Source organism: Chelonia mydas, chromosome 9, assembly GCF_015237465.2.
Source record: "Chelonia mydas isolate rCheMyd1 chromosome 9, rCheMyd1.pri.v2, whole genome shotgun sequence".
Classification (NCBI taxonomy): domain Eukaryota; kingdom Metazoa; phylum Chordata; order Testudines; family Cheloniidae; genus Chelonia; species Chelonia mydas.
The window spans coordinates 98,175,736-98,203,721 of NC_057855.1; the positions used below are offsets into that span (position 1 = coordinate 98,175,736).

General features: G+C 40.2%; 1 protein-coding gene across 1 annotated transcript in view; it reads right to left on the minus strand.

Moving 5' to 3' along the window:
• Window positions 1-4,622: 4,622 nt before the first annotated feature.
• Window positions 4,623-27,986, minus strand: part of STK26 (serine/threonine kinase 26) — a 54,959-nt gene continuing 31,595 nt past the window's right edge. The window contains exons 3-12 of the mRNA XM_037908662.2: window positions 24,891-25,121; window positions 16,532-16,588; window positions 14,615-14,723; window positions 14,353-14,510; window positions 13,094-13,279; window positions 9,817-9,965; window positions 8,975-9,068; window positions 8,433-8,495; window positions 8,209-8,345; window positions 4,623-6,547 (exon numbers count right to left, since the gene is read on the minus strand). Of these exons, the coding sequence (XP_037764590.1) occupies window positions 6,523-6,547; window positions 8,209-8,345; window positions 8,433-8,495; window positions 8,975-9,068; window positions 9,817-9,965; window positions 13,094-13,279; window positions 14,353-14,510; window positions 14,615-14,723; window positions 16,532-16,588; window positions 24,891-25,121 (1,209 nt within the window). The 3' untranslated portion in view covers window positions 4,623-6,522. The remainder of the gene's footprint in view (window positions 6,548-8,208; window positions 8,346-8,432; window positions 8,496-8,974; window positions 9,069-9,816; window positions 9,966-13,093; window positions 13,280-14,352; window positions 14,511-14,614; window positions 14,724-16,531; window positions 16,589-24,890; window positions 25,122-27,986) is intronic.

Here is a 27,986-nt window from a genome sequence, read left to right on the forward strand (position 1 = left end):
TCCATTTCTACTGCCATCCCCAAGCGGCAAAGTTCAAGGTGGAGGCTGGAAGCCCGTCTCCTGACGCTGCATTTCCTGGTGCGGGTTTGGTTTGAGCCTCTTTTGGGGGTTGCACAAGTTTGCGTGTGGGAAGGGCAAGGCACGGCTCCACGGGCTCCACGCCCCTTTTAGTTCAAGCAGCTGGGCTTCCTTTGAAACGGACACTTTGTCCCACGTTCCTGGGAAATTCCAGGTTCTTTCCTGGCTGTCACGGCAGAACCAGGGAGAGCAGCAAGGTGAGCGCAGGGCCGAACACATGGTTTAGCATGTCAAGCTGGGGGTGCTCGAGGTGGTCCGCTCTGTGACTGGTTTTAGAAGATGGACTGGGTGGGGTGCTCCAGAAGGGAGGCCCATCTTGAGCTCAGTGCAGGCAGGCCCTGCTCCATTGACAGCAGTGTTTATGGTGTTTGTAGGCCAGGTCTGATTGTAACATGCCTGCTCCAGCCTCTAGCCCTTCATTAGATACGAGGGATGCTAACACAGATAAAATCCAACAGGTTACAGCAAACCACCTATATTGCAACAGACTCAGAGCCCAGCCCCCACAATTGCATCAGGCCTGGACGAGGAATTGGTAGGGGATGGATAACTGCTTTTCCAGTTCTAGGGCCTGTGGTTAGGTGTTTGATTGTGTGTGTGTTTTCCCTATGGGCTGCCCCAGCTCTGCGCAGACAGCTGGCACAGCAGAACTTGAGCGAACTGCCCAATGACCACGAGATCCGTGAAGGTACGAAGGTGCCAGGCCAGGCTTATTGTCAATGAAGCACAGTAATAGCACCTGGCAGACTCTACAAGGATGCTAAGACACGTATACCCATGACAATGGAAAGTCCCGCCATTCACTGAGCTGTGTCCATTTCCCCCTCAGCTGGACGAAGATACTCCCTCAGAGATACATCTTTCTACCCTGATACGAACAAATCAATACTGCCTCTAACCCTCCCCTTGTACATGTTGGTTTGAGTAAAACATTTTTATTACGTAGTTACCCTGACCTTATCAGTGTGTTCCTGTTATCCTTGGGGAATGTTTTTGTACCGTCCTTGATAGTGGGATGTGTTTGCATGAGCACTCTGTACCTAGCACTTCTTAGGAATGTGTATTTCTACAATATCAGCTCTGTTCTTGCCAGATTCTGTGTTCAGGTCCTGCCTCATATCAGGCCTCTGACACAAGGGCTTATGTCTCATGCTCTCTTCCTACTACAGGGCCAAGTTCTCAGGTGCATAGGTTATATTTGCCACTCCCCCCCCCAACCCTAACCTCATGAACACAAATTTAGATCAGACGCAGGGCTGCTCCAACTTGTGCTGGCAGTAACAGGCCTCTAGAGCTGCTCAGCCAGTCCAGGATCACTGGAGCATATCAACTCCAGACGCCTGTCCTCCTTCCCACAGCCTGCTCCCACAATGCACCATTCTTGCATGAGAGAAAGCACTACCTGATGCTCTAAGATGGGGATAAGGATCTAGGCACTTGTCTTTTGCATCCAGTTTCAGCACAGGACAGATTACGTAACTTGACAGATTAACACAATGTACACACAGCACTGTACAGACTTCCTCCCCTCGCTGACATAGGTCTTATCCACATATCCTTCTTCTATTTTAAAAATAGGATTTGTGGTCAAACAGAATGCACGACAACCCTGCACTTCTGTACATAATTGAAAAGGTTCCAGCCACATGGGCTTGGAGGGAGAAGTAGCATTTAAAAAAAACAACATGCCAGGTGACCTCAGAGAGGTGGTGTCTTAAGGGCCAAACTGGAAGCATCTGAACATGGATAGGCAAACCTGAAATCTCTTCTAGCCCCGGTGTGTGGGAAATATTGGCAGAGGTTCAGAGGGAGGAACAGAAGGGCTGCCCTAGGCCAGTTTTATCCATAGAATAGTTTAGACAGAAGACCTGGGCCAAGTGTGCACACTGCAGCCATATCCCATCCACCTCCAAGGAGGGGAATAGGGGTGGACAGGAACGGCAGGAACAACTGACAAGACAAAGACAAGACAATCCTGAAAAAAAAAAAAAAAAAAAAAAAAAGAGGGAAAAGAGAGGGGTCTCTGAATTAATTGCACCGACATCAGGCAATTCTAAGCGTCTAATTTGACATTTTCCCTTCACTGCACCGGGGTATGGCGTTCACAGTGTGACTCATGCACTCTGCACAGGACCAAGCAGAAGGTTCCGACTGGAAACAAGTCACTCCTGGCAAATGAGAGAAAACAGGGATATTGCTGCCAAATCAGGTTAGTTTTTTTAATCATACCTGGCCCTCTGCCTAAATTACCTTTCCCTGCACTCATTACATATGGGGGCAAGTAACCCATCGCTCACTGGCATTACCCCATGGAACGACTGAAAGGGGCACTAGAAAAAACTTTCTGCTACCTGCAGACATTGGGGCCGTCATATCCTTGCTAACCAAAAGGAGATTCTGGAAACTCCAGGCAAATCAAAGGGATGCACCACCCTCAGCACGACATTAACATACTCAAAAACCTTAAAGATAGCTGGCGTTATTAATGTGGGTGTCAGAGAGCAGCGTTTGCTTCAGACGGGGACACCCTGACTACCCCAGGAAATGGAGTGATCTTGTCACTATCCTTGACAGACCCGACAGAGAGAAAGAATGTTGGCTTGGTTCTGTTCCTCACCCCCTCCATGCTTACTGGCCAGTATTTGCATGCTTTTGGTCGGCTCTCTGCCCTGCAGATGACTTGCCCCACCAAACCATGTCAAAGCGAGGACTCCTCAAGGCTGGTGACTTCTACAGCTCTTCTAAATGTAACTCAATTAAAAGAAGTGGAGAAGGGACATACTAAACTGAGCACATCATTAACATAGAATTGTAGGACTAGACAGGAGCTCAAAAGGTTGTCCAGTCCAGTCCCCTGCACTCAAGGCAGGACTAAGCAAAACATGATTAACCAAAATATTTTTTTTGGTGCTACCGAGGGCAAGGGAACAAAATGTAATAGGTAGAGATGCACTGTCTCGCAGAGAGAAAATGGGGTTTAATTTGTGACATATCTGAAAGGCAGGCAGTATTTTTAGTCTAATCTCCAAGATTAACAGCTGAGACACAGCAGCCCCTTCGTTTACAGACCCACCTAATGGCCAACAAAGGTGCAAAATACAATTTTAAACATTTAAGAGATTTTTGGTTTTGGTGATCATCACAAATGGTTTAGAATGCAAGTAACTTCTTGTATTTGAAGCTTAATTTCATGTATCAGAAAAGCATGAAATTAGCAAACCAACATACAGATCACTAAGGCTTTGCAAAAAGGAAAAAAAAAAAAATTCTAATGTTAAGTCATAAAACAGTGATAAAGCCAGACCTTTAGCAGCTGCTAAACTTTGTGCAAACACATTAAGAATTTATGTTTTCTATTCACTAAGCAGTCACCTGATTCTAAGAACAGATTTTTACGATTACTACCTGTACATGGTACAAAATCTTGGTGGAATCTGAGAGAAGCTGAGTTAAGGGGTTTTAGGGAGGATTACATTGACAAAGGACTCTGATATGCAAGTATGACAAATAGAATACATTTCTTTTTTTAATGAGATTCTATTTCCACAAGTGACTAAAATGTCAATTCTCAACGCAAGGTGGAAAATACACTAGTCAGAGGATGGTTCCCTAATGAACCCTCTATACTAAAAGTATAATTTACTCTCCTCATGGAGGCACAGGACTTCAGCAGAGCAAATCCCATTTGAAACACAATATTTGCAGTTCCTCCAATGTACAGCACTACCGAAGACCAAGGCTCTTCACGGCCATCAATGAACTTAGCTTCACAACATCCCCCTGAGGTAGGTAAGTGTTGTACCATTTGACAAGGAAAGAAACAGACAGTAGTTCAGTGACTTGGCTGAGGTCACACAGCAAGCATGGAGTGGGCAGCTACTTCCTTGATACTGAGCCCACTGCTCTAGCCACTCAGGACAGGCTTCATTTAGAGTTACGTAGAATAAAGCCCCAGGCATCAAGATGAGGATGTAGCCTTCAATTACTAAATTCAGAAAGGATCACCTCTCAGTAACAACCCTCCAGCCCAAATAAAACAATAAATCTTGAGGGAAAGTGACAATGGAATTAAAAATACCAGGTTTTGAATTCCGAGAAATGAGTATGTAGCAGTTTAGCGAGATTCTTGGTGAGGAGATAGACAAGTACAAAATCAAGTTAACCGTGGCACCATGCTTTCTGTACCTTGAATCTGAAATATGAGTTCACAGTGAAGTTTTGACGTTCTGAAACGTCTACAACTCTGTCAATGGTACCATATATATATCTGCAATGCACACATATTGATAGATTATGCTTCAAGAATGAGATCAAACTGAATACTGCAGTTGTTCCACATGTCTAGCATTCCACGCTGTCTAAATTCCAATAGGTGTTCTTTGGACAAGGTCAGCATGGGAAAAAACACCATTTTCTAAAGTAACATGCAACTCTTTGCAAGGAGCACTTTTGTTTAAATAGAAACATTTAAAACTTGAAAACCATAAAACAATTTGCAAATTTAACTAAATCCAAAATAAAATGCACAACAAAGCAGGGTCATGAAAGTTTACAGAACTTAAATATTTATTTTTAAACCATTTTAAACCCCAAAACATTGAAATAAGCTACATCTATAAACAGATTTACAGGACTAACAACTACATAAGCTATAGGAGCACTACAATTTGTATCTGTGATGCAGTTATTTTGTAAAGCCTCAGATCAACTGTATATACAACTTTTGCTGCTTTTACACTTATAAAAATATTTATTTAATCCATAACATTATTGTTTTCAAAACTATTTCCAGACTTTTTTCTCAGATATAAATTCTAATTGAGTTTCAGTTATATAGCAGATGAAAAGTTTTAAACAGAAACATTTCTTTAAAATTAAAACAAGGAGTTAAAAGTAATTTTTACAGTGTAGGCACCATTGAAAATAATTGTCCTTGGCATGTCTAACCACCATCTCTCACGAGTGTCCTTTATATAAAAACGATGTAATGGCAACTTTTGACTAAAAATGCAGTATTTGTTTGCACACCGTTACTTTTTCCAATATTTGGCAGATAGATTTCAGATTTCTTTAAAATGACTTTTGTGCAAAAACAAAATGTGCAGGAACCATAAAATAAACACATCCAGCCTTTATCAAAAATAAATTTACACCAACAGTTCCACAGCTAAGTACTGACATACAATCCCAGTTCAAAACTTCAGCATAATATACATACTGGGTTGAAAAGAAAAAAGGATATTACCCATCTAGCAGTACCATAAATATATAACTGAAAGCAATTTTATAGTCTTACCTACTTCAGGGGAAAAAATCATTCTGTACTGCACAGTACGACCTTTTTGTGAAAGAATATCTATAACTCAGTTATTTGCATATTAACTGGTAAATACATATTTAAAATACACTTTCAGAAAATTATAAACAAATGATGTTGATGTACTGCATTTAATGTACTTTAAGAACAGAAGTGTATAAATATTTTACAGGAAAACACCACCACCACCACCCAAAACGCTGGTGTTATATGGATACCTGCTTGTGAGGTATTTATCACATGACACCCGACTTCTCTCTGGCTACCTCCCACCCAAGCATACAATGCGCTGTTTTTATACGCAAAAGAAAGAAATTTAAATTAAACTGGACTTCAATTTCTGTCCATTATTGCCAAAGCCCTCCCCCCCGCCCCTCGCATCTGTATTGCTTTAAATTTCCTACCATGATGAATAAGATTTAATTACTACTTCTAAATCTGTTCTAAAAGGTAATACATCTACTGTACATCAGGATATACCTGCTGCTACATATCACCTGCAAACTACTGACATATTGCTCTCAAATGTGTATAATCATAGAGCTGCCTAAAATACGGTACCAATTTAGAAGTGTAATAGATATTGTTGCAGGTTTAGTTTTAGGGTATGATAAAACTATGGTGATCAAAGCAGGTGCTACAGCAATATCCTACCCACTAAGTTACATGTTTGGAATCGGCTTGTGAAAAAAGCTATTTATGAAGCTTGTTAGTGATTTACAAAAGTTTAACTTATGAATACAAAAGACCTGCACGTTCCCATCAATGTACAGTAACAAAAAGCATCAAAACATACTGTACTTGCACTTCCTATTAACTAAAGTAACGGCCACATCTAAAAGCAAAACTGCACCTCAACATTGATCTGATTAAACAGATGAAACTACAATATTAAAAGTTGTTCTTTACAAAATAATTTCCTGAAAATATAAAACCATGTACACCATCACAAAATAGTTAAGTAGGGTCTTCCAAATCCTTGATCATCATCGTCCTCCTCCTCATCAATATGTTGCAAAGATCCAAAAGGCACAAGGAGCTCATGAGCTAAGCACTGCCAAGCTTGAAGTAGTTTTGGTGGGTTTCACTGGGTCCATATGAAACAGCAGTCATTTATGGGAAGTTTCTTAGGATGAGTCATTAACAGAAATCCTATACACAAAAATACACAAATAAGAACTGTATTCACTTTATTCCAACTTGGTACACAGCACCTGAATGAACCACACTTCAGTGTATAAAGCTATTAACAAGTAAGTGCATTAATCTTATCTCAGAAACATTAGCTTTTAACCTGATTGCCTACACAGATATGAAAAAAACCCAAGGGGCAATGTTTCTCATAGAAGACCCTTGAAATAATATGCAGTGAATTTTTTTTTTTTTTAAAAGATGAGTCAAGGGTTTATCTGCTCCCCTGTTAAAGTTTATAAATGTCTCTTCAACAAGGAAGTGTCTACATTAAAACTGCAGTGTAAATAAAGAACAAAGAGAATAATTGTTTTTACCATTAATTTTTCATTTATAGTAACTGGAAGTGTTATTTGTAACTACAATAGCTAAAACGTTTTCTAGAAAGAAATGAAGTTCTCAAATAGATTCTCCCTTTATTTTGCCACTGTTGTTCACGCTGAGAAGACTCTCTCCGTTGATCTCAATGAGAGTATTTGCATAGAGAGGTGCTCAGCATGTAAAGATGGCAGACAAAGGGAATAAACAGTACATTTTTACTGCAGTCTAGGGATTATATATAATGCAATATGTCTAACAAATTATATGAAACTGGATAAGAAAACACAATTGACCCAAATTCTATTATTCCACCTTAAACAATGTATTATAAGCGATCATAAATGTGTTTGATTACTCTCAGTCTGTTAAAATAGCAATAACGTTTCAACATATAAATGCTACTGTCTTATACTGTATTGGTTTCAGAGTAGCAGCCGTGTTAGTCTGTATCCGCAAAAAGAAAAGGAGGACTTGTGGCACCTTAGAGACTGACAAATTTATTTGAGCATAAGCTTTCGTGAGCTACAGCATCCGATGAAGTGAGCTGTAGCTCACGAAAGCTTATGCTCAAATAAATTTGTCAGTCTCTAAGGTGCCACAAGTACTCCTTTTCTTTATACTGTATTGGGTTACACAGAAATCAATGGGGACATATAGCACCTTCACAAAGCCCTCAAGCTACAGACGTGTCTTTTCTTGAAATTCTGTACATGTTTTGCTAAGATAAAAACTGCTGAAAATCACCAGTTCTTGTCGGTCACTTGCATCCTCCTCGAAGAGTTTATGTAGCTTGACCAAACAACAACTGATCACAAACATTCTAAAGATAAAGATAGACACTGTTGCCTCTGAATTGCAACCAGCTTTAACAGGGTGATTAGGGGAATGAGCCAAACTGGCTGGGGTCTCCCCAACTAGCCTCCACACCCAGCAAACAGCATCAATGGCCAATTCCTCCCTCAGGGGCCACCACATGCAGTAGAAGTTTCTCCAGCTCATGGGGCAGAGAGCTTGGGGGAGGTGGAAGGCAAACCGAGTCAGGTCCCCTCTTACACGCATGCACATGATAAAGTCTAACTACAGGATGGCATAAGATTATTTTCACAGCACACTAGTCTCATTGAGTACATAGGATGGATGCACAATGGGGCAGAATTAAGATTGCCTGTGTAATTGTAACACTGGCATTTCCTAATCTGAGACCAGAACTTTGCAACCTAAGTAACATTTTTAACGTAGTTTACATACAATATATTTTTTTAAATGACCCCCCACGTGCCTCCAAAAAAACCCCAACTTACTTCTGAAATTTCTCCATAAGTTTCTTCACCATCTTATCTGTGATCCCTGGACATGTAGATTCTGCCATAGTGATGCTCTTCTCAAGTTCTTCAATTGCTTTCTTCCTGCTAGTATTATTTATGTCCTGCTGTTTAAGCTGAGTGAAAGACCAACACAGATGTACCTTAAAGATTTATAAAATGCTTGTGCAAATTTCAAAGAGATCTTTGAATTAACGACTTACCTCAGCAAACACAGGTGTGATTATCATAGTTAAACAACTCACGGTTTTCACAAGGTCTTGATCCTAAAAGTTAGCAAACATATATATTTAATATAATATATATATTCTATATGTATTTATAAAAGCAATCATATTTATGCTTGCATCATCATTTTAAAAGACTTGATATTTAACAGAACCTTTGCAACACATCACAAAAGACATACTTTACCTCAACAAATCTAGTGTGGTTTGGAAATAAATGCTTGATGATATTTCTGAACCAATGCCACTTTATATTATGGTTCATTTCTCTGTCAGATTAATTCTATGTAATTCTTTAAAATTAAGATATCTCTAGACAGACATTGTGCCATGAACTCTCAGTATTATCTCTACAGCTAAGCTGCCATGGACACTGGACTTCACCATTAATTAATTTTGGGGTTTTACTAGCAGATACTTTTGTGCTATTTTATGAAAAATAAAAATAAGGACTGAAGCCAAAAGTCAACAGCTTCCAATCAGCTCTAAGAATAAAAAACTCTTCAGATTGTACATACTGTTCCATTCTGCAGTTTCTTTGCATCTGGCTTCTTTCGAACTGTAGTAAAACTCCACTCAGGATGAGAATTATTCTCCTTGTTGCTGGACTCCCTAAAGAGAATCACAAGGATACCTTCTACAACGATAGTGGTCAAAAACACAAACTTAACTAGCCCAGGTAACGAGCATGCAAATGAAACTGCATGGTTAATTTCATCTGCCTTAAAAGTTCATGTCTATTGAACCTTTATTGTTAAATAAATTAAGTGAACTTTACAAGATCTTATAGTTCTAACTCATCTCCCCCTACCACGTTTTCCCCTCTCGTGTCACAACTCAAACTGCAAGCTCTATGGGACAAGGACATTGTCTTATGTGGCCCAATAAATGTGGTTACAGTTACATGAGACAATGATTTGATGTCCAGGAAATGGAACACTTACAGACATTGGACAGGTGAGGGCTGGGCAGGTTTCCAGACACACGGCAATCCTGGCCCGCAACATCTAATTCAACCCTGGGGGGCTCTCCTGAGCAGAAACGGATGGTTGTACCAAACTGTTTGGTACTTTGGTAGCAAGGGCAAAGTGTACGCTAGGGGCAAGACTAAGACATGACATGCTTGTCACAGCAGCAGAACTGGAATTTAAGTCCACAGAGATCGGAAGGCTAGTACACAAGCAAATCACATTATAGGCTCTAGTTTGAGAGCAGAGTTCCATGCAAGGCTGCTGCTAACGCACAAGCTCGAGAACGATTGTAGCATAGCACAACAAGAGCAGTGAGTTATAACTCAACATACAAATGAAACACTACTGCATTAGTAATGTTCAGAAAAGCCATACTAAAACACACGTACGAATCAGAACCATCTGAATCCGATTCATCACTACTGTGCCCTTCTGCCTTCCATCTCTTAAACCGGTCAATAAGTTCTGTCAGATAAGAAGTCTTCTTGGCATTTTTCAGAATGAATTTGTGTTTCAGGAGTTCCTTTGCAGTCGGGCGCTATAAAAAAAAAAACAAACCACAAAGATATTTACACTTATCCTACATAAAGTTGTTGTGATTTTAAATGTTATTTAAAAACATCTCCTCCTTGGTCCAGCCCAGAACCAAACATCCATATAGTAACAGGAGCTTTTAAGAAGCCAACACAACCTACATTTATAATCCTCTAAGACTATGATCACCCCATACAACAGCTACAGAATTGATCAATTAGTGATTTCTGTATTAGATAACAGACACCTAGACAAAGCTGACTGATGATACTTCTCCAATTCAATGAGGTTTGTAACCAGAATAAATATATTTTAGTGTAAGTCTTGCTGGGGTATCATTCAAGGTTGGCCCATGCTTCCTCCTCTCCAGAGATACTGCATTATACTAGCATAAGCTTTCGTGAGCTAGAGCTCACTTCATCGGATGCATTCAGTGGAAAATAGAGTGGGGAGATTTTATATACACAGAGAAATTGAAACAATGAGCGTTACCATACACACTGTAACAAGAGTGATCAGGTAAGGTGAGCTATTAACAGCGGGGGGTGAGGGGGGGAACCAAAACCTTTTGTAGTGATAATCAAGGTGGGCCATTTCCAGCAGTTGACAAGAACATGTGAGCAACCGTGGGGGCGGGGGAAGGAAATAAACATGGGGAAATAGTTTTATTTTGTGTAATGACACATTCACTCCCAGTCTTTATTTCAAGCCTAAGTTAATGGTGTCCAGTTTGCAAATTAATTCCAATTCAGCAGTCTCTCGTTGGAGTCTGCTTCTGAAGTTTTTCTGTCGAAGAATTGTCACTTTTACGTTTGTAATCGAGTGACCCAAGAGACTGAATTGTTCTCCGACTGGTTTTTGAATGTTATAATTCTTGACGTCTGATTTGTATCCATTCATTCTTTTACGTAGAGACTGTCCAGTTTGGCCAATGTACATGGCAGAGGGGCATTGCTGGCACACGATGGCATCTATCACATTGGTGGATGTGCAGGTGAAAGAGCTTCTGATAGTGTGGCTGATGTGAGTAGGCCCTATGATGGTGTCCCCCGAATAGATATGTGGACACAGTTGGCAACGGGCTTTGTTGCAAGGATAGGTTCCTGGGTTAGTGGTTCTGTTATGTGGTTGCTGGTGAGTATTTGCTTCAGGTTGGGGGGCCGTCTGTAAGCAAGGACTGGCCTGTCTCCCAAGATCTGTGAGAGCGATGGGTCGTCCTTCAGGATAGGTTGTAGAGGTTTTAGTTGGGGGCTGAAGGTGATGGCTAGTGGCGTTCTGTTATTTTCTTTGTTGGGCCTGTCCTGTAGTAGGTAACTTCTGGGAACTCTTCTGGCTCTGTCAATCTGTTTCTTCACTTCAGCAGGTGGGTACTGTAGTTGTAAGAACGCTTGATAGAGCTCTTGTAGGTGTTTGTCTCTGTCTGAGGGGTTGGAGCAAATGCGGTTGTATCGTAGAGCTTGGCTGTAGACAATGGATCTTGTGGTATGGTCTGGATGAAAGCTGGAGGCATGTAGGTAAGCATAGCAGTCCTTAGGTTTCCGGTATAGGGTGGTGTTTATGTGACCATCGTTTATTAGCACTGTAGTGTCCAGGAAGTGGATCTCTTGTGTGGACTGGACCAGGCTGAGGTTGATGGTGGGATGGAAATTGTTGAATTCATGGTGGAATTCCTCAAGGGCTTCTTTTCCATGGGTCCAGATGATGAAGATGTCATCAATGTAGTGCAAGCAGAGTAGGGGCATTAGGGGACGAGAGCTGAGGAAGCGTTGTTCTAAGTCAGCCATAAAAATGTTGGCATACTGTGGGGCCATGCGGGTACCCATAGCAGTGCCGCTGATTTGAAGGTATACATTGTCCCCAAATGTGAAATAGTTATGGTTGAGGAAAAAGTCACAAAATTCAGCCACCAGGTTTGCCGTGACATTAATCGGGGATACTGTTCCTGACGGCTTGTAGTCCATCTTTGTGTGGAATGTTGGTGTAGAGGGCTTCTACATCCACAGTGGCCAGGATGGTGTTTTCAGGAAGATCACCGATGGACTGTAGTTTCCTCAAGTGAGTGGTGTCTTGAAGATAGCTGGGAGTGCTGGTAGTATAGGGCCTGAGGAGGGAGTCTACATAGCAAGACAATCCTGCTGTCAGGGTGCCAATGCCTGAGATGATGGGATGTCCAGGATTTCCAGGTTTATGGATCTTGGGTAGTAGATAGAATACCCCTGGTCGGGGTTCTAGGGGTGTGTCTGTGCAGATTTGTTCTTGTGCTTTTTCAGGGAGTTTCTTGAGCAGATGGCGTAGTTTCTTTTGGTAACCCTCAGTGGGACCAGAGGCCAATGGCTTGCAGAAAGTGGTGTTGGAGAGCTGCCTAGCAGCCTCTTGTTCATATTCTGACCTATTCATGATGACGACAGCAACAGACTCCAACGAGAGACTGCTGAACTGGAATTAATTTGCAAACTGGACACCATTAACTTAGGCTTGAAGAAAGACTGGGAGTGGATGTGTCATTACACAAAGTAAAACTATTTCCCCATGTTTATTTTCCTCCCCTACTGTTCCTTACATGTTCTTATCAACTGCTGGAAATGGCCCACCCTGATTATCACTACAAAAGGTTTCCCCCGCCCCCCCCCCCCCCTCCTGCTGGTAATAGCTCACCTTACCTGATCTCTCTTGTTACAGTGTGTACGGTAACAGCCATTGTTTCATGTTCTCTGTGTATATAAAATCTCCCCACTGTATTTTCCACTGCATGCATCCGATGAAGTGAGCTGTAGCTCACAAAAGCTTATGCTCAAATAAATTTGTTAGTCTCTAAGGTGCCACAAGTACTCCTTTTCTTTTTGCGGATACAGACTAACACGGCTGCCACTCTGAAACCTGCATTATACTACTTCTTTCTGTGCTTTAGGAAGCTGTCTCTGGAGCCGATCATCAATTCCCTTTAGTCATCTCAACACCTCCATGGGGAGGAGGAGTAAGGTCTAAGTAGCAACAAGGTACTCCACTCCCTCTTGCAATAGAGAAGCATACAAAGTCACAGGCTCTCACGTTACACCCATCACCTATGTAGTATATTTCACAGCCAAAGAGCTTTGCAAGCATTAAGACGACACAGATGAGAGATATACTCACAAATGTTGGGTCCTTATTCAGACATGCATCAATAAATTCTTTAAAAGGTTTGCTGAATTCTCCTAATAGAGTTGGAGGATTGTTTTTTGGAATAAGAAACAGAACTCTCATCGGATGCATGTCAGAGTTGGGTGGCTCTCCTTTGGCTAGTTCAATAGCAGTAATTCCCAAAGACCAAATGTCAGCCTGGGGGAATGAAATAAAGAGTTTTATTCTCACTGAATACAAAGCTGAAGACTGAGGTGTCACAGATTATTGTTTGAATTCTATACTAGAGCCAATAAAAAAAGAAGAGTTCTGTAAGAGCTCCTGACAGCGCAATAATTACATATATCTCTTTAAACATGCTTACTGTACACATATGTTATACACTGTTAACATAGCATAAAGGTGATGAATATAAAAAACACAAGGGTCAGGAAATTTATGCTGAAAGTGGTAAAGTTTCCCAGAATGTCCCAGGCATAGCGATATAGGACACAGAACCAGAGACAATAGAGACAGAAGAGCTCTATTAGGTCATCTAGTCATGGATGTACACATGGATATACACTTGCACTCTGGAAACTCCTGCAAAGACTGCAATGCCTTTAGAAGCTAATGGAGCAGTAAATTCTCAGTCACCGTTTTTCACTCTGCTCCTTTTGAAAAGCAGGTTCTCACTGGTCATTTTTAAATCTTTGAAAGTTTCCCTTTAGATTGCAACAGCAATAATAGAGCACGGAATGGAAACAAAAACATCTCGCACCTTGACAGTATCCTGGGGGGATTTGCGCCAAAGAAATTAATCTAAAATACAATTTCCAACTCACTTGGTGGCTTTTCATGAGCCCTACTAGAGCTCTCACACTTTTGCAGAGGTAGGACTGTGCCGTCTTTATTTATGCAGTATACAGAGTTTACCTGGAGGTTTCCACGTGCTTTCTTTGACCATTTTATATAAGTTAGTCACTGGCAAACTTTCCATAATCTCATAGGTCTATCACTCAAGCTATGAAAAGATGTGAAGTAAGTGCTTACACAAACACCTACTTGTCATTACGGTGTGTGGAAATAAAATGAAGAAGTCAGTCACATGACTATTATAGTTCTATAGTAAAATATAATATGACTAAATGATTTGTAATTTACACACAATTCAAAACTCTCTGTAGCTTAAAGGGTACTTTACCAAGACTGATCTAGCCAAAAAGCAGAAGTCAAGCTAATTTCTTCTGAAGCTGCCTTTATAAGAGAACAATTTCTATAGTAATACTTACTTTTGAGTCATAAGCCGACTGCTGTATAACTTCAGGGGCCATCCAAAATGGTGTGCCTACAAAGGTATTCCTCTTAATTTGTGTATCCGTCAGCTGCCCAGCAACTCCAAAATCAGCAAGTTTAACATCTCCTTGCTCTGACAACAAGACATTGGCAGCTGGAGGGTGGAGGGAACGGAAAAGAGGTGAAGTCAAATGTAGTTTATCACACTGCTCCTATTACTTTAAAAGACATTAAGTTAATATTTAAAGTTTTATGCACCTTTTATATCCCTGTGAATTTTCTTCTCCGAGTGTAGGTAGTCTAGACCTTTCAAGATTTCCTTTAACATAGTAGCAATCTGGAATTCATCAAACGGACCAGCCCGTAGCTTTAGAGGGAAACATTAAAATTAAAACAATACTCATGATCTTATCCTTAATCCCTGCCTTGTCATTTATTAAAATGCAGTTACAGTACGTTTGAAACTTCAACTTTTTTGCTATAGGAAGTGTCTTTAACAGAGTGCACAAGATGAAAAGATTCATTATATATGTAGATTAAACATACTGGGACACAGGTACTGCAGGAATGGATACTAGCAGGTTGGTAACGCTCACAGTAATACTGCTACATAACTTAAAGAATGTTTAAATGGTAAAAGGGTCTATACAGTAGACAAGACTCCCCACACCCAGCCACGGACTACTTTGAAAACTGGTGTTAACTGCAAAAGTTCCTGGTTTCTGCAGCACTTACAAACTAGAAATTCTGTACCCCATCAAAGAACCTGAGGTTTTACCTTTTACAATCCACTTAAACATGAAAAACTACTACAAATAGTACAGGCTTTGCATTATTTATTTTGATATTCAATTCCATTAATTTCATTGTCCCAATGTTTTTAATTTGTTGCAGATTTTTTTACATCACCATATTGTAGAAAAGGTTGTAGAGGGTAAGTGGAGATTTTGCCAATGGGGAAAGTGAGGGCTGTTTCATGATTTCTGCAGATTCCACAAACAATGCATCCATTTACACCTGGCTCACACTTTTGAAAAATTTCTCAAACCACCACAATGGCTAAAAGTGTCTTTTTTTTTTGGTTAACAAACAGCTTAGTTCCAGAGCTCTGGGCAATTGTTCACTGAGACTTTCACTACGTTTTTTTGTTCTAGTTGTTGAGCTATTACCTCAGAATTCCATAAACAAGTTTAAATAAAAAGTCACAGGGACCACTTGTAAAAAAGTTAAGCACACGCCCGCTTTGTAATGAACATCTGGAAAAAAAATGATCTACGGTACTACAGAATTGGTCCTCGAATTCCAGAGCCTAAGAAGCAGAAGCACTGTGGCTCTATTATCTTACAAGAAAGGGCAGGTCTTCTCAAGTTTGCAGCTGAGGTACAGCTCTACTGGGGAAACCACACATTGCCACACAGAGGATTGTGCTCCTCTCCCACCTCCTAAGCTGCTTCTTTCATGACTGCTACATCTATCTTAAGAAAAAGGCACTTTGTATGTTTAAATTTAAACTGTTGAAAACAGAAAACCCAACTCAGTTTTACCATTTAATATTAACTACACTCTGTGTGCACACAACATTCCTGAGACCCACTCCAAAAGAAACATTTTATGTACTGAAGTGTAATAAATATTCTGCTTTGAAAAAAGGAAGCAAGGATAAAAATTTTCCTAATAAAACCAATTTAAAAAAAAATGATATGGTAAGTTACGAAACTTTACACCGTTTCTCAGCATTTAGAGACAGTGAAATAACAAACCTTAATGCAAACTCATTGAGTAGGAAAAGTCATTTAGCATAACCAGTGCACATATTCACACTTTTAGGAATGTCATACAGCAGGACTAAAACAACGTTAACTACCTCCAGAGTCCAAACTTCGTAAGAAGATATACAAATGCACAACTGAATAAACATAAACGCTGACTGCTGGCATAAAGAACGAGAGTGGATATGAACCCAAAGATGAGCACAAACAGCCAACATCTAAATAATCTTTAGTTAAAGACACATTTTTCTTCACTAGACCACCACTTTGGAATTGAGATGACAGATTACTTTTTCCAACAGGGACCACACTCTTCAAGTATTATTAGGTTCCTCTGCTTAATAAGAAAAATAGTTTAAGTACTACTTTAAGAAGCCAACAAGCTGCACTTAATTATAATACTTACAAGATCTAAAGCTGATCCTCCACCCAAGTATTCCATTATTATCCATAACTTTGTGCCCTATAAATAAAGAAATATGGTGAGAGACTAGACATATAAAATGGTTTGAACGTTGTAAAGAATTATTTTTACTGCACTGGAAAACACTATCACTTATTTCAAGGTACTATTAACACAGTGTACCTAAACAACAGACCCCTCCCCAAATGCAACAGTCCAGTAACTATAAAGTTATTCTTCATTATCTTTGGCAAGAGACCCTAACAGGCAGTAGCATTTCCTACAAGAATGCTCAGGCTACCAAAGAAAATTAATTTTATTTCTATTTCTAGAGCACAATAGTAACTTTTCATATTTGATATCTACGGTCCTATTAGCTGAAGCAATGTGGTTTAACAAACAGGAAAACATTTTTAAAAATCTTTTTCAGCACCACCAGAATTAAGCTAAAATATCCACTTCTTTTCAGTTCTAGGCTTTTGCACTAAAAATTAGTAACATGACAATAAAAGGATCACACACATTTGCAGCACACACTTGAATGAAATTTATTGAAATATATCACTTGAGTCAAAAACCACATATTGAATTGCAAGGAATTACAAAGGTTGAGTATTTTTGTGACTCTGACATGGTTACTGTCATTCAAATTAGATTCAAACAGTGTGTTTTTGTATACATTCAGTCAGTACACAAAAGTAAAAATCCCATTTGAGTGCTATATTCTGCATGACTCTCAAAAACCCCTTCCACAGAAGTTGAGAGATTGAGCATGCCCTTGTAAACAGCAACAAGTGGATGTCGCTGCCAGATGCAGGTACACCAGTAAGCCACGGACTAAAAACTGTTGCTTCAGATGGATCCAGTCATCTGTAAAGCAAATCAGACAACTAAGTCTTCTGTGCTCCAACGTAGTGGTCAGGTTTGGCAACAAATGAGATATCTTAGTTCTCAGCAGCTAAGAACTATTGGTGCCATCTGAAATAGGCTCACCAGAAACAATTTTCTTGTGCATTGCTTGGCTATTGCTGTACGGCTCATGTGCACTCTGATGTAGAAAAGAGCCTTCAACCAGAGAGAACACCAGTAGCTAAATAATGTACCTAAACGCTTTGAAGATGAGCTCGTCTCTTCCTACATCTTTATACAGTGCCTAGCATATCTGAGACATTCCCACAGGAAAGTCATTCTGGCACTGCGTAAGTGGCTCTCCTACTGTAATGCAGAGCAGTTCTACATAATGTGATCCAGGAGAAAACTAATCCTGGACCTTAGACCAAGGCAAATAATTGTTTACATACAGTTCAAGATAAAGAGTCCATTCAGAGGTCAAATATAATAATATTAAGGTACACCTTTCATTTGTGCATTCTTGAGAACTTGCTTCTCAGCAACCGAGCAGACCCCACTAGCACCAGCTGAAGGCCCATTTCATCCTCAACTCCCAGTTCATAAATTTTGGTGATAGCCTAGAAATTCTTGGCTTTTAATGGGTTAAGATGTCCATGTATTACAGTACCAGATTCTTCAATATTGAGTAATCACTCTGAAGTTCCATGTACAGGAAGTCAGAAGTTCTTAAGACAATCATTTGTGGATGCTGAGGTAGCCCTTAGTCTGTAGTTTCAGAAGATGGTTGGTTCATATAAAGAGCAAGAATCTGATGTCAGATCTACTAACATACAATTTCAAACACATTTAATTCAATTTTTTCCTACACTTCCCTGAAAAAAAGACTCAAGTGTTAAGATATGAGCAAATTCTATGGGCTGCAGTTCTTGTAAATATTGGGGTGGTGAAGAAGATACCCACTACATTCGGATTAAAAAACCACACCATTAGTAAGAAAACAACAAAAATAAGTCAATTTACAATATTACAGTATGCTGTGTAGATCTCAAGGAATTCATTTACTAGCACTAGCCCAGCTTATGATATCATTACTTTCAAAAGCCTTTCTATGCTCTCTGTTGGCTTTTCCCTTGCTCCATTTCCTGAATATTGATAAATATCTAAAGGAAACCCAACAAGCAAATAAAGGTGCAGTTTTTGAATGCACCATGTCCAGTTACTGAACAGGGTACATTTTGTTAAGACATACTGAATTAAAAAAAAAACAACCAGCATTTATGTTATGAGTCTATTCCAATATTATGAGATCAGCAGGGAAGGGCTCGCTAATTTTAGCACTATTCATAAAGCCCAACTTTATGTAAGTTGGGAAAAACTTGTAATGAACTCAAATTTCAGGCAAACACTGTGGTCTCACAGGTATGTTTGGATGGATTTTACTGCTATTTGAAAACACCGAACAGCAAAAATGAATAAGTGCTCTGTTTTTAAAATAATGTCTCAAAGAAATCGCTACTATACAGTATAACTGAGCATGTCTAATTTTCACCCAGGCATGCGAGAATCCTTCTTTCCAGCTATTTTAGGCCAAGAAAATATAGAAATATAGAAAGAGCATGCATATGCACATGCTGTGGGGCAAGAGGTGTGTCTTTGTATGTTCTTATACTGCACCTAGTACAATGAGGTCTCAATTGTGACTGGAGTCTCTGGGTGCTAACAAGTGTAAATAAGAATACTACAAATTAAACCAGTATTAACTGCAGATAACATAAAGCTGGTCTTAGTCTCGAATAAAAATGAGTAAGTGTTGGCCATGATAGGAACTACAGAATCAAACATTTGATTTCTAGCTTCCAGCATGAGGGTTGGTGAGGAGGAGAAACACCATCAAGTAAATATTTTATAATCATCTAGCTCCAGAGAAGATTTATATCTACAGGGTCAGACTGAAAATAAGTGGAGCTACTCTCCCAAGCTTCATCTGCTTGTATTGCTAAGATGATGCTACATGCAGACTTGCAGCTCTTATAGGACTATTATCCCTTTCTTGCAGGCTTTGATTGGAAGTGATAGTTTATAATTTTGACATTTGAATGATCAGGCTTCAGAAAAAGCCTCACTGAGATGACAGACATCTCTCAGCTGTCTATTTTTCAGTTGTCTTCCTATCAGGCAGCTTTCACTGCACTGTTTTACACTGTCCACTTTGGAAGGTTCTCTCTACAATTGTAAGTGCTTGAATCTCTCTTTTTTATAATGCAATGAAAGTACTGGTTACCAGACAAATCCAACCCCTGTAATCTACTCTACACTATCATATAAAGGGATAAAATTATACTACAAATTTAAAAAACTTATTACATGTAAAAACTTTGTTAATACAGCAGGGAGGCTGCACAATTAAGCATTCATGGATCAGAAAGTGAGAAAGTCGTTATGAAAGTGCACAACTTTTATTCTGCGTCTTCATTACAATGCAGTAGTTGCGTAAATGATATTAAGTCATCCTAGATACATTAGGGACAGACTAATGACCTCGCTCATCATTGTTAGAGATTAGTTCAAACTTTCAAAGGACAATGCGGGCACCACTGAAAGTTTAATAAAAACAGCTAGGATTTCAAATAGTTACGGTTAACTCAATAGCAACTAGAAGTTTTTCTCCATGTTTCAAGGAAAATTAGTAAGTAACCCCACAGATGAAGACAACTGTTTCTACTTCAAAAATTTTGGGTTGTTTAAGGGTCTGCTCCTTTGTCACAATGTCTGGAAACTGGATTCAATTTCAGCTCAAGAGTCACTAAGGAAGCAGAGCTTATCTTGTACTCATAGTTTTAAAGACTAAAATGTCTAACAGTTAGACAAGTTTAAAAACAAGACATGTAGTACTCCTGGTGGTCATCTGTCCGTACTTACAGTCAGATATGCAAGCTGTAGACCGTGTGCAGCCAGTTAACTCAGTATAAGAGGAGCTTATAGAAAGAGTCTACATAGCCCAGCAAAAGTTTAAAATACAGTAAGTCGGACAGTATGAATAAAGACACCCATTTTTGTTTCAGTTTCTGCTCTGCAGCAGGAAGAATCTGGAAAAACCTAATTGCAGCTAACAAGATAAAACCAGCAGCGCAGGCAGAGGCTGGGCCACTCCCTTCCTGTCAGTCACAGGTCTGGTTCGGCCTCCCGAGCTACAAAAACACACACTGTAAAGGATCCAGTGCAGAAGAGAAGATGCCTGTTTTGAAAAGCTTAAAATCTAAGTACACGGAGGATGAGACGTGAGAAGGATTAAAAATAAATCCCCCACAGTTAGCACACATCTTGTTAATTTCAAAATTTTTTCGTGTTATGTTTTTCTTCATATGCTAAACTCAATTGACAGTTCCAATATGCTGTGTTTCAAGGAATAATTGATACTGTATTTGTCAACATGCCAAACTGATCTATATGATATAAATTGCTTATAATAAACCTGCTTTTTAAAAAAGCTATCACACAAAGTTGCAGGACAAAGGCAAAATTCTGTGTTCTCTGAAAAAAGGGAACTCATCTGCAGTTACTTCTCTCACCCTTAATCCCAGTTGCCCAGACTCAATTCCCCTTTTTCTATACGAATGGAAGTGACAGCGAGCCCATGAAGTGTTAGGACCCTTGTGTATGTCATTTGCAACATTTTTCAAATAGCATCTAGGGACCAAGACCTGGTCTGTATTACTGAACTAAGCTGAACCAGTTGAAGTGTGAATTAGGCCAGTTTAAATATATCTACATTAGGAGTGTTCACAGCAGTTTTTAAAACACTTCAGTTTAATTGGTGCAAGCTTTTTAATAGAGACAAACCCCAACATACAAGGGACTTCTAATGTCAGCAGTTTTCACGTTTAGGAAGGAAAAAAATCACATTTAAAAACAGAAACCAGTTTAGATTACCATCTAGTTCGTAGGCATGACTTGAAGGAAGGTGGATTGGCTAGAAAGACCCTACCCTCTATGGTTCTACTGGACACCCACGTATTCAGAACCTTCACCAGTCAGAGACTGGATACACGATGGCATTATTCTCTTTATTAGGGAACTCGAATAATGGTCAATTTAGTCTTTTTTTCTGGATTTAGAAGAAAACAGCAAGCTTGGGGGTAAGGGGAATTCAATATTTTCGTTTAGTAAGAACACAAATATAGCGCTAAAGCTTAAGATCCAAAATAAAACTTCTGTTTCCAGGATTATTTCTGCTGATCTCTAAATACAAAATGAATACATTTTTCATCAATACAGATTCTTGTGATAATGTTATTTCAGCGCTTTGGGTGAAATCCTTGCCTCACTGGCTTCCATGGAGCCAGTATATCACCCTTGTTGCAACAAGAGGTGTTAAAACATATTTACATTGCTTTAAGGTTTGTTTATATCTTTATATAAAAAATCCTTTTTAGTTTAAAACCACAAGCATTTTACTATGTCTCAGTTTCCCGGCACAGCTATCTAAAGCACCAGAAAAGCACCATCTCACTAAGGTTTTTCTGGCGCAATAACCATTGTTGGAATAAGACAATGATCTGTGGCAGATACCAAGTCATTAAAAAAGATATCAGTATCCCATTTCCTTCTAAAAACGCCTGTAATTACTAAAACGTAGCAAAAAATGTTTACTCCATTTGGCAACACTGTGCCCACTCTATGCCACTACTTCCTTGGGTAGTCAGTAACTTTCTGTCTCCTGCTGAAAAGATCCCTGTAATTAGTAGTTGGGGAGTAACAAAACCCTTAATTTTTTTTTCTAAACCAAGACATCATTTAAAGGGATCCTATCAGAGTTTTTCTTCTGAAATGTGTTAATTTTAAAAACAAACTGTATTGACAGAGTCCCTTTGAGGTAACAGTCTCTCTCTCTCTCACATATGTGGATGTATTTACTCATCTAACTGCAGGAAGCAGTCAGCCCGTGAAGCGACTGAACATGCTAGTCAAGCTGGAGGAGAAAAATCTTTGTTGACCCCATTCTTAAAGGAATTTCTCAAGAAGAAGCTAGACAGTAACCAAACTACAAAAAACCCTCCAGACAATATAGAGAAGTTTATTTTTTCCTGAAGAGAATTTGGGAAGTCTGAAAAGCAGCTATAAGGCTAGGATTAAGCTTTAAAAGACTTCAGAATTTACTGAGTCATTATAGTAATGGAAAACTGAAGGCACCTCATGCTGGAGTGGAAAATATTGCCACAATGGTACTTCTGTATTTGCCAGGAATTTTTTGAATAAAAATATTAAGCTAGTTCCAGCCAAAAGTTTACAACTGCTAGAGCATTGAGGGAAGATTCCCCCCTGACCTTCATACTACTGTGTGAAAAGAGGAAGATACTAAAGTGTGAAAGATTTGAGTAACAATGCCTAGGACAAGTTTGAGTTAGACCCTTCAAGGCTACTGATGGGTGTGCCTACATTTAATAAAAAAAAAAAAAAAAAAAAGAAGCAGCAGCAGCTCATGAATACAGAAGGTATAAATCACATTTAGCTTTCCCAGATCTGGGGTCTGTTTTTTTCCTAATACCTACTTTTTTAAAAACCAGCATGAGTACAAAAAGAGACAGCTCTCCACACTCTTTCAAATCCACGGCTTACAAAACTAACTTTTTTTTTTTTTTTTTAAGTAAATTATTTCTGTGTTTAGAGTTTGTGAAAACTATGCACCATGGAGATATCTGACAACTCAAAAGTAGAGGATTTTCACCAACACACTTATCTTTATCTGTTTGCTCCTCAGGGCAAATATCCGGCCTTCTGGGTGCCTAAAACTCAGAAGGCTAAGTCTGACAGATTCATGGCTGGATGACACTCCGGACATAGGTATGCATAGGGAAATAAGGAATCGGGGGCAGATTGCTATAGCAGTACCCATAAAATTGCTCTAATGGGGGTTTCCCAGCCCGATTCACAGCCAGTTGGGGAAGAACCTGCTGCTGCTAAGACAACAGAACATGAGTGGGCAAGCTCAGCTCCTCCTCGGAGCCTTATTGCCATACACCAGTAATTACACCCTTTAAGAACAAGGTAGAACAAGGCAGCTGAAGAAAACCATCACTGACGTTGTATCTCCACTTCTGATGGGGGAAGCAAGGCCATGGAATAGGGAGCAGCCAAGGAAACAACAAAGCTTCCATGGCTTTATATGTGGGTCAAACCGAGCACCAGACCCTTGGAGTACACAATTTTTAAAAGCCGTAGGCATTTAGTAGATAAGTTAGATTAGGATGTTTTGGCAACTTAAACCAAAAGAGAAAAGCTGAATACTACATTAGAACTAGTTCTCCAAATAACCTACTTCTATATCAATGCTCTTAAAGAGACAGAGCTCATGCAATAGTGCAACATCTTGAAGAAACCAGTTACTGTCTTTGGAACAATCTGAATTTCAAGAATGCCCTAAACAGAGCCTGAGCTAACCTGCTGGCTTTACTAAAAAGAGCACTCCTTTAGAATGCTGCCAATGGCTTCAGTCTTAAAAAGGATCTTGGTAACATAAAAACAATCAATCACATTTCTGTCTAAAAATTTTGTACCTGATAGGTCACTAAGTAACATTTAGTAAAACTGAAAAGTAAGCAGAAGAGAGATTTCCCTAACTTTCCCTTAGTTTGCTTATTTTGTGCATTTGACAGCACTGGGTGTATAGGCAGTTCTACTGTTTTGCTAATGGTCACTTCCTGTCTCATGCACTAGCTGAAAACAGCACCCACACACTACTCATGTACACACTCGTCCTAACACACTCGACCTAAAACCTTGATGAGTATTTACCTGTAATAGCAGAGCTTCTGTAGCATCAAAATTTTGCCTATGAGGGCATCTTTTCTTCCCGAGCACCAGACCAAATGAGCAAACGGCTTGGGGAGAGAAGGAACACATCTGAGAGAGCCCCTACAGGGCCATGGAATGAGAGACCTCTATATGGGGCAAATAATACCAGAGGCCAAGTGCAAAGGAGCAGGAGAGATCCTCTGCCCAGCTCCCTTCACAGGAGCCGGGATCCTGGCCTGGGTGAGGCAGTAGAGATCTTCTGTCTCAAAGCCAACTCCTGTAGCAGGAGCAGCCATGCAGAGAGACAAGTATACGGGGCTGGGGGGACAGGCGTCAATGCTGTGGTGCTGCCTGCCCAGGGCAATGGAAGGGAAGACACCGGTAGGCAACTCAGAGTCGTTGGGAGGGGGCAAGCCCCAGCACTTTTTAATTTTTTTTACTGTGGCTCTGGGACATTCCAAAAGACCCTTAAAAAAAACCACTGGCAGCAGAATCAGAAAACCTGAATGAAAGCACTGAAAAAGACCCACAGCACAATACTGATCAGGTGCTCTGCCCACTGCCAGAAAACGACTTTTTCAGTCTTTTTTCCAAAAAAATTCAAGTTGACAGGACAGTACTCCTTTAAGTTTGAATTTTCTTAAATTTGCTGCTTTCAAAACAATTAGAAGACAGGATAAGACTTTCCCAGGGAGCTTGGAGCAACGGTATACGTTACCTTTAAATATGATCCGTAGTATTTTGTTACATAAGGACTATCACACTGACTTAAGACAGTAATCTCTTGCTGTATGTCCTCTATTTCATCTTCCGCTTCCTCCAGGTCTATGATTTTTATAGCAACCACTTGCTGCGTTCGATTATCAATTCCTTTAAAGACTTCACCAAATGAGCCTTTTCCAATGCGTTCTAATTTTGTGAACAGTTCTTCTGGATCTGCTCTATAGTTCTATAAAAGAAGAAAGGAAAGGAAAGATTGTAAACAAGTTATTTTACTTACTTATTGTCAAAGACGAACCCTCCTCATTCCCCAAAAAGCAGATCATCCACATTCCCCCCTGCTGGCACTGGTAAAGTTATGTGGTAATGCTATGCATTAGTACATTGTTATCAGAAAGTTAAGCTGAACTTCTGTTCACCTACTAGTTACAGTACATCTTGTGTAGTAAAGGCAAGGGCCTGACCCTCTGCTCCTATAAGCAACAGAGAGGAAGGAGCCAGGCAGGCAGGAAAATTAACCTCTGAGTTTCCCCACAAAACATCCCCTAAGGCGAAAGGAAATGTTGGCACTATGTAAATTTCCAACTGTATAGTCATGCAACAGGCTGGGGACAGTCTAGAAGTCCAGGGCAAGTAGAAGTGCTATCATCAATATCTGGGAAAATAAAAAGGGCACTGCCTACAGGACAGTCTACCACTGCAATGAACTTAAACAAGATCATGCCAATATATGAAGCAAAGCACATCTGATGCAGGTAGGATGTATGGCCCAAATGTACATGTTTCTAGCCTAATCAGGCTATTCTCTACTAGCTTCAAAGGGAACCAGGAACCAAAATCATCATCTCCAGTCTCAGACGGCAGGCAGCAGCAGACTAAACTAGTGCTACTTTGAATGATCACATCTAGATTTCACACGAGGTAGATTACAGCATTACAATGTATACTTGTATTTGAGATAGTTATTTAGTCTTAGTTCTCCGTCTTTAAACTGGGTGCAAGAGTGACATTTTATATTGCACTTGAGAACAAAACTAAACATACAACCAAGTCACAGACAAACTAACCTCTCCCCCCCCCCCCCGCCCCCCCGTAGAAAGCCAGTACATGAAGTCAGAATAAGACCACAGTCCAAATACTGGGACAGCCATGTTTTCTTGTCAGTCAACCAAATCTAAAGCATTGGGTGCTTGTGGAAAAGTGACTGGAGACTTTTCTCCTAGCCAGCCATGCAAAACTACAGCAGGGCTTCAAGAGACAGTGGTGACCAACAACTGCACTGTCTGTTGCCTCCCACCTGCGGCAGGCCATTTGGGTGCTCCCATGCGTAGGTGTGACAGTCTGACAGAAAGCATTTAGATGTGGTCATGAGGCAACGAGCCTCTCTTTGGTGAGCATAGAAATTGCCATAGTGGATCACACCCAAGACCTGTCTAGTATTATTTATTACCAGAAAGCCTAGTAGCCCTAGTCATGGACCAGGTCCCCACTGTGCTCAGAGCTGTACAAACACAGAAAAAGACAGACTATAAACTCTTTGGAGCAGGGATTATAACATCTAGTCCAGCATCCTGTCTCTGATAGTGGCCAGCAACAGCTGCTTCAGAGGAAGGTGCAAAATCTGCAGTAGTCAGATGTTGTATAATCTGCCCCCCACAAGAGGTCTCATCCTGGTCTCTAAGGGTATGTCTACACTGCAGCTGGAAGCAAGATTCCCAGACTGGATAGACAGACTCATGCTCGCAAGGCTCAAGTTAGCATGCTAAGAATAGCTGTGCAGATTCTGTGGCACCAGTGGAGGCTCAGGAGAGCCACACAAGCTCAAGCCTACCCCAACCCCTCGGTCCCAGCCTGCGCGGCTAGCCAAAGCCTCTGTCAGCGCCACAACGTCCACACAGTTATTTTCAGCTTGCTAGCGCAAGCCCCACTAACACAAGTCTGTCTACCTGGGTTGGGAGGCTCACCCCCCGCGGCGGTGTGGACAGAAGCAATCTAACTACTAGGGTAAGCCTGAAAGCATGAGGTTTAATGACAACATTTTTGGAAGGGATACTAATAATGACAACTCTGGAGATTCTTGATATCCCTATAAATGTTCAAACCTTTTTTGAACCTTGCTACATTCTTGGTACACTTCCTATGGCAGTCCAATTTTTCACCCAATGCATATTTCTTTTTTATCAGTTATCAGATTACTATACTATGGAGACTAAGGAATCCATGAAAAGGAGAAAGGAGGCCCCATTCACTTCCATTCTAAACCTCTCTGGGTGTTAATAAGGTCATTCTCTGTTGCAGAAGAAACACTAAACCAGACACCAAGGACTAAGGTGTCTATGGGTAAAATGCTTTGAACAAGCTTCCCATTGAGCTGCTGCCTTGCACCCGATGAAGTGAGCTGTAGCTCACGAAAGCTTATGCTCAAGTAAACTGGTTAGTCTCTAAGGTGCCACTAGTACTCCTTTTCTTTTTAGTTTTCTTCCACACTCATCACTTTTATCCCTTTTACTTGCTAGTCTCCCTCCATTTCTGCATCAAATCACCATCCTCCTCTGATTCACATCCCACCTGAAAAACTCATTTCTTCAAAGCCTGTCAACACTAATCCATAACTAAAAATACAGGTGAATCTAAAATTTAAAGAGAAAACTGGAGCACGTAAAAATGCATTTCCGTTTAGATATAAATCCTGATAGTATCAAAAAGGAGCTTAGTTCTATATTAGATTTAAAAAAAAATTTGAAAGCAGCAGATTTTACCTCCACTTTGACAAGCTGCAGCCACATTTTTTATACCAGTATCTTTCCCACCCTCTTATTATTCTGTGGTTTTCTGTCCTTTGTGTCCAAGTTTAGGTTGCAAGTTCCACAGGGCCAGGACACCATCACTGTAGCAGCCTGTAAAATCCCATGTACTCATCTGTTGCTACATGGAATATGAAGTCCTGTAGTCTGCCTCTTAAAACAGGTTGGGGGGGCGGGGGTGGTTTGTCTACATGTGCATTTCTGTTAGAAACATGGGCTCTCATGCAGGTTTCACAAAGATTTCAGCTCCTTTAAGGTGTCTAAGAAATGCCACATTTCTAAAACGCTGT